Source organism: Henckelia pumila, chromosome 4 (genome assembly GCF_033568475.1).
Source record: "Henckelia pumila isolate YLH828 chromosome 4, ASM3356847v2, whole genome shotgun sequence".
Lineage (NCBI taxonomy): Eukaryota > Viridiplantae > Streptophyta > Magnoliopsida > Lamiales > Gesneriaceae > Henckelia > Henckelia pumila.
In genome coordinates, this window is record NC_133123.1 from 37,406,753 (window position 1) to 37,414,912 (window position 8,160).

General features: G+C 33.4%; 1 protein-coding gene across 1 annotated transcript; it reads right to left on the reverse strand.

Annotated features, from left to right (window-relative positions):
* Positions 1 to 685: 685 nt before the first annotated feature.
* LOC140860864 (uncharacterized) lies at positions 686 to 1,698 on the reverse strand. The gene is made up of 2 exons (XM_073263868.1): positions 1,403 to 1,698; positions 686 to 1,289 (listed from the first exon to the last, which is right to left on the reverse strand). Exons 1-2 carry the CDS (start codon positions 1,696 to 1,698, stop codon positions 686 to 688), a joined length of 900 nt encoding a protein of 299 aa, XP_073119969.1.
* Between the last annotated feature and the right edge of the window lie 6,462 nt (positions 1,699 to 8,160).

Sequence of the window (8,160 nt, forward strand, 5' to 3'; positions counted from 1 at the left end):
TAAAATTTAAAATTAAATCAGGTATTTATATGTATTTTTAAATTTTTATATTAAATTAGATTAGATTAGATGACAATTCGAATAAAGAAACATTAAAAACCATGTGTGTATAATTAAAGTTTCCATTAATAACCAAGTACTTATATTGATTCTGGAATATCAAATTGGTATATATATATATATATATATATATATATATAAGAAAATGCTACATGTACATGGAAGGCTACATGTTGGGTTACACACTACACATGAAAATACAAAATTGTCCCTCCACTTTATTTGAAAAAATTATTTTCAAAATACATCAAGGATATTTATGTAATGTCAAGTGTAACGTGTAACCCAATGTGTAACCCTCCGTGTACACGTAGCATCACCTATATATATATATATACCATCTTTTAAAAAAAATCATTCGCCAAACGGCAAATTAAGGAATTTAAATCAAATTATATTTAATCTGTATTTTAAAATTTTTATATGATTATAACATGAAAGGATAATTACACAGTTTCCATTAATAACTATATACGTACTTCTATTGATTTTAGAAAATCAAATTGGCCGGTATACTGTATACAATCCAAAAACAAATCATACGCCTTACCAATTTGTTATATTAACGATTATATTTATAAAAAAAAAATAACAAAGCCCTAATAATTAATAAACCCTTAGCAAATCAAGGAATTCCTGATGAATATAAACTAAGATAAGCAGAGTCTACATCTGTTCTAAATCGAAAAACTTGGCTTGCTTGGTTCAATCTACCTAGCTTCACCGAGGTAAAACTAGAATCTCGCAGCTTGTAGAATCCAACTTGGTTGAATCCGCCCTCCACGAACGCGACATGAGCGTTGTAGAACCCTAACGGAGAAGGATATCGGGTGACGCTTTCGAGGGGTTCCATGTTTGCCGACGTTTCTTTCATCCATGTCTGATTCTTGGTGTCATTCATGACCCAAAGATCCACATCTCTTGTCTCCGTCATGCAAACGAGCCCGAGTTTACCTTCGTATTCGAAAAGCTGCTTGCTTTTGTAAGAAAGTTGATCTTCTTGGACAGATTTTGGTGATGGGAATTTGGTGAAAGTGTTATTGGTGATGTTGTACGAAAGAATGTTGTCTTCTGCCGTCAGCCAATGGACAAAATTGGCGGCGGAGACATCAGAACTACGAACTATACTCTCCCTGAATGACAACAACACTTCATCACTTTCTTTCTTCCAGCGCCATGTTTCGGAATCAAAAATCTCGCATCCATATTTGTAAAGCTCGTTGTATCGCCTGGAGAAACATTAATTAATATATATATTTAGCTACTAATAATTCATATCAATTGCATGCATGAATGGAAAACGAATGAATTACAATAACATATATATATAATCAAAGCTTACTTTGTAAACCCTCGTGCGGATAATCGAATAATCTTGAAACGTAGAGGTCGAGCCCCGACAACCACCAACGTGACAGCAACAGTTTCGTGACGATTACCTTTCGGATCAGGGAGATCTCGCGATTGTCCAGTCATTGGAATGTATGCGAAATATCTAGGTAGACTGCCTTTGGAGCCCGTCGTCTCGATTTCTCTCTCGCAACACAGTATCCCTTGTTTCGACGAGCAAGTCATGATCTTGGTGTCTTTGGGCAGGCTTTTTATGTTCACCCCCGCATCATCGGGGGTCACAAACATGTTGACATGTTTGTTAAACCTTAAATCTTGGATGAAGTACCCCGATATGGTGGCCGTTCTCAGGCAGTGAGCCGACGCGAAGCTCGGCTCGTGGATGAGGTCCTTCCATTCTTTCGACACGGCTTTGCAGGTGTCCAGTGCTTGTAACGAGTTGATTTTTCGTTAGAATCTCGAAAATCACATCAGATGAAATCAATCGATAGGAGCCCATTGAAGTTATGATTATGAAGTTGTACGTGTGTATTTGGAGTCTGATCGAGAATTGCAATTGGATGTACGTGCAGTGCATGCGTGTTTATATAGATGATGACGAGGCTTGAAATTACAATGGATTCTAATTCTAATTAATTAATAATAAGTAAGGAAATTTCAATTAATAATAAGTAAGGAAACTAAATATGTAACACAATTCTATTAGAAGAAACTTTTACATATATATAATTAAGGGCCGGTTAGTAATATTTTTTTTCGGTTAGTATTTGTTTCGTTTAAAATATAACTTAAATAATCAAATTTGTATTCTAATAAATATTAGATTTCATAAGTACTCATGATAATGAAAGTACATCTAGGCCCACCCGTAACAAAACTGGTGCCAATTGGGCTAACTCAATCCTCTTTTATGGAAATTAGTTGTGTTGGAAATTGAATTAAACTAAACTTTGATGATATTAAACTAAACTTTGATGATATTGCAGAACGAATAGTAAAATGACAATTATATATGGGGAAAAGTGCAAAATTGGTTCTGTATATTTGTCACTTTTCGATTTTGGTCCTTTATGTTTTCATATTTCAGTTTTAGTCCTGTATGTTTCGATTTTTGGCAATTTTGGTCCTTTTTATTAAAAAAATGTTTACGTGGCACTGTACACGTCAGCATCACATCAGCACTGAATAGGTTCCACGTCAGCGCCACATCGGAAAAAGGACTAAAATTGCCAAAAAAATAAAGATAGCGGACTAAAAGTGAAATCTGAAAATATAAAGGACTGAAATAGCAAAGTGACAAATATATAGGACCAAAAAAGAAATTTTTTCATTATATATGCTTGATCGAAATTTCATTTTCTCCTTTGCATAGAAAATTAAAATCGTAAAAGCAAAATATAGGAGTTTTGATTTTGATGTATTGTCTTTTTTGGCTTCAAAATACGTTTGTATTAAATTAAAGCAAGCTTGATATATTTGAAAGTACTTCATTGATTTATAGTAGTTCTCATTAGCAATAATGATTTCACGGATATGTATTCGTGAGATGGATCGACCCGACATGAACAAAATACGTACTTGGTCCATACCTACACCTGTAAAAATAATATCTTTGACATAAAAAATATTTTCGCTCAAATATCACTACAACAAAATTTGGTTTCTACAACACCTAAAAAACAACGGTTTTTCAAAAAACCCGTTGTTGTTGGCCGTATTTTATTGAAAAAAAACAACGGTTTTTACAAAAATATTGTGTTATATGTGTCAAAAGACAACGATTTTTTTAAAACCGTTGTCTATGAGCGGGTTTAATGGCCTACGACAACGATTTTAATTAACCGTTGTCTATGTGCGTGTTTTTTGGGGTTTACGACAACGGTTTTTAATTAACTGATGTAGTGACCCTTACCGAGATCACCCACTAAATAGAACTAAGGCATGCAATTTACTTAAACAAACAGTAAACCATAATTAAATTGCGGAAACAATAAATATTATACAATCCCAAGGAAAGAAATCTGCAAATACCCAAATAATTATACAACCAAATCGAATAGTTGTATCAACCCAAACCACTGTCTAGCCCCTCTTGGATCCACCCGCCTCATCCAATCGCAAACCTGCCCCATGGAATAGGGTGTCCAGAAACACAGAGTACGAGACGTGAGCATAAAATGCTCAGCACGAGAGTATGAGTATACATGAATGCAAGTGTACCGCCTACTGACTAGAGGTCAAAAATCAGATAACAGAGACAGATCGGGCCTAGTATGTAGCACGTTGTGCCGTCGCTTCAGGAGGTGGCTCACATACCAAAATACCAGTTGATACGCCAGACCCAATTCGTTGAAAGTCCATCCACTAACAGGATAGGGTAGAACCCTGCTAACAGACATCTCAAAAGAGATAGCTCAAGATGCAAATGTATGCAACATAAAATCATGTCATATAAATCATGCAGTCACATAATACATGCATACTCGGTCAAGATATCTCAAACAGTACTTTCGTACCTCAAATACTATGCAAGCTCTACCAGCTCTAAGTCCACACCTATAGTCCGCGCTACAATGCCAAATGATACTAATATCATTAAAGTGTTCTAAAAGCCTTAACTACGCTATTGCATACTCCTAAATATTTTTAGGAAGCAAAAGCTATACCTTCTTCGTCAGCCCTTTGCTGTCGATTGCCTCAAAACTAGGCCACAGCTCCGCTACGACGCCTGGACCTCTATGCCACTTTCGGATTCCCAACGGGACGCCTAGAAAGTCCTATATCTAAGCTGGAAGACCAAGGAATCTAGAGAAGAGATGTGAATGGTGCATCTGAAAATGAATCTCGGCACCTCTATTTATAGACGGAGTTCGGGCCGTCCGAACCCCACTTCAGAGCCTCCGAACACGTTCGGGCCATCCGAACTCGACTTCGGAGCGTTTGAAGTCCCATCAATACGTCAGTCGTGACGTTATCTTGCTGACGTAAGCAATGACGTAATACTGGACTCCGATCGGGTCGTCCGAACCTGCCGACAGAGCGTCCGAACACATTCTAAGCCTCCGATCCTGGCTTCGGATCGTCCGATCACGTTCGGAGCCTCCGTTCTCCTCTTCGGAGCGTCCGAACTCAATTTTAGTAAATGCGATTATTTTCCTAATCTCCTTATTTTTTTACGGGCTACTACAACTGATATATTTGTTTTTTTAAAGAATGATACACATACGCGTACACATATACCTACACGCTCAAGTCTTATATAACAGAAGAAAGAAAAAAGAGAGAAAACGGTTTTTACAAAACTGGTGCCAATTGGGCCAACTCAATTCTCTTTAACTACAAGAAAAAGCCAACTCAACTCGACTCATGATAATGGAATTATTATGGAAAGTTGTGTTGGAAATTAATATGCGTACAACCAGTGGCAGACCTATATGGTCCCGAAAGGGTGCGACAGCCCCCCTGAAATTATAAAAAATTTAATGTTATATACATAATATATCTTTTAAATAAAAATCTAATTCTGCGACCGCCCTTTTAATTTTTTTTAAAAAAATTTAGTACTATATATATAATATATTTTAGAATGTTGTTTTAATTTTATATTGATTAGGATGATCTTTGATGAATAAGATAAAAATAAATTTATTTTAAACTATAATAAATTTGACAGTATGCTTTGTATTGGCTCATATTTGTGTTAAAAAAACGAAATGCCTTTTATGCTTGAATGTGACATGGTAAATTTGATGCAGTTTACTCAATTTTATAAATCTGATTTCTTCTTGATGAATTAATGCATCTTGAGTATCAATTTCATAACTTTATTTTTGACATGCGAATTAACAATCAGTTCTCTAAGGATGCGGGGATTAGCGAACTTGCTAAAATGATGTTCCAATTGAATAAAGTTCAATTATATCATTTGGTATATTTACTTTTAAAGTTAATATTATTATTAATTGTTTCAACAATAAAAATAATCAAATTATCACCTCGTAATCGGTTTGGAGATGATGTGTTAGATGATGGTTGATACGATATATTGGGTGTGATGTGTTTGATACAGTTGATATAGATACATTATTCAACATTTTCAAACTATGAAATTTCGGAGTGTGTTATTGTAAAAACATATGAAGTTAATATATGACTTTTTATTATACACTTTTTGTTGTAATAATATTTTTTATTTATTGAATTCGCTCCTCCTGGTTAAAAATCCTGTGTACGCCACTGCGTACAACTGAAATATATCTGAAACTTCATTGATTTATAGATCTCATGTGCAATGGTTTCACGGATATGTAATCGTAAGATGGGTCGACCTGACATCAACAGAATATGTACCCGGTTCATACCTGTATTTGTAAAAATAATACTTTTGACATTAAAAATAATATTTTCACTCAAATAATGTCTCACGTCCTAAAATTGGGTCTAGTTGAAATCGGCTTTATTTTACGTTTTCACATTAAACCACAAGTTTCGAATCTTCAGAATTTTCAGAAACCAGTTTATTCATTCATAAAACTGTATGGAAAATTGTGTTGGAAACTAACATATATACAACTTAAATATAAAACCAAACTAAAGACGTGTATTTTGGTAATTTTCATTTTTTGTCAAAGTAAAAGTGTAATTTTATTATGTTTGTCTCATTATAATTTTTATCTTTTATATTGTTAGACTTGGATTTTAGTCCCACATTTTTATTCCATTTAGTATTTTTCATCCAAAATATGAGTGAAATACTAAAACCAAACTTTGACATTATCTCTAGAGAAACAAATCGTAAAATGACAATTATTATACATGATCGATCAAAATTACATTTCTCTTTACATAGAGAATCAAAATCATAATTTTAAAATGTAGGACCATAGCTGTCTCACTTTTTTTTAATTTCTTTATTTATTGTTGTGTTTGATTTTGATGTATTGTTTTTTTGGCTTCAAAATATGTTTGAAAATAAATTAAATGTAGCTTGATATATATATATATATATATATATATATATATATATATATATATATATGAAAATTCATGATTTTATAGTAGGACTCATGTGCAATGGTTACAAAAATCTATTCTTGAGATGAGTCGAATCGACATGACCAGAATACCCGATGCATACCTGCACAATTGTAAAAATAATACTTTTGACTTAAAAATAATTTTTCCACTCAAACAATCTTATATTACACACTATTTAATTTTTTTATAATATAACTAATAAAAAATGATAGCATAAAAAAATAATAGTATTCCCTCAAATTAGCATATATTACACAACATTTCTTTATAGTATAACTAACGAGAAATTATATATTTATAGTGAATAATATTTTTTTCCTAAAATATAATATTTTTCTCTAAAAACGTATAACCTTTTCATATAGCAATAAACAATACGAGAAGATTTAAAAAAAAAGCAATATATATAAGAAAATGTTATGAAATGACAATCAACATATATTCATAAACTCGAAATGTAATGGTTTTTACAATCCTTAACTAGAAATAACTAAACTTAATACGCAACGGCTTACTAGCTAGCTACATTTAAATGTAAACAAAAGAACAGGTTTTGTTTATTTTCTTCTAGCTCATCTTCGTTCTTATCTGAGATGGGTTGTTCGGGTAGGTGAGTGATATGAGTGTCACTCAGTAAATGAAAGAAATATCTCATCTTTTAAATCATTCAGACTTGTAAATTTATATAGAATATAACAAAACAGAACTGAAATCCATATACTTAGCAGAATAAAGAATCAAATTATGCACCAGTTTACTTATGAGTTTCGTGGCCAACTGATATCAGGCTCCCCTTATATGTTTATAATCTAAAGGATGAAGAATAAAAACAAAATAGAAACATAACAGAATTATGGGAATATATATTCCTACCACTAGTTCACAAGCATAAGTGCATCAAAATCACAGATTTCAGAGATTCATGCTTTGAAAACATATGTAATCTTTCTGGAACATAAATTTAAAACCTAATACTTGGTAGGATCGGTTTAAGAAGGGTTATCCTGAACTGAGTTTGTCTTTGTCACTGTAGCAGTTTACCTCCACAATCTTTCACTTAGCTAGTTCAGTTGAGTTCAGTTAAAGTTGGTTAATTGAACTCTTTCTTCCTCGATCTCAATGTTAACCATCAAACAAGGTATTGTGCGGAAAGATGCCGAATAACATATTCTGAACTTAATAATCAATTTGAGTACTAGTTTCATGGGTGGGTGATAGTGATGAAATGAAGGTAAGATCGCAAGAGATGTTTATGGATGTTCGGAGCTCAATCTCCTACGTCACCCCTTTTTCCTTTTAGGAAGGATTCACTCTAAAAAACTTTGACTATTACATGTAATTTTCAATAGCCCGATCCAAGACTAGGACTTATACTCACTGCCTATCCCATAACTCCTAGTAACTCAAGAGAACAGCCCTAGACTGCTTCTTGTTACAACAATAGTGTTTTGTCAGTTCACCAAACTGATCTACCACTGTGTTTACAACTCGATAGAACATAGCACGGAATGATCCTACTCTTGATCAGATAAGACTTTATACGTGTTCTTGATCAGTTGACTATCACTGTTCTTGATGTCTTTCTTCTTTTATACAGAGTGTTTGAGAGTATTTTGAAGTTTTAGGATTATGTCTCTCTCTTGCTCTGATTTCTCTTGATCTCCTATTTATAGGCATCCTTCAACGGCTTTATTCAAATTCAAATCATTTACC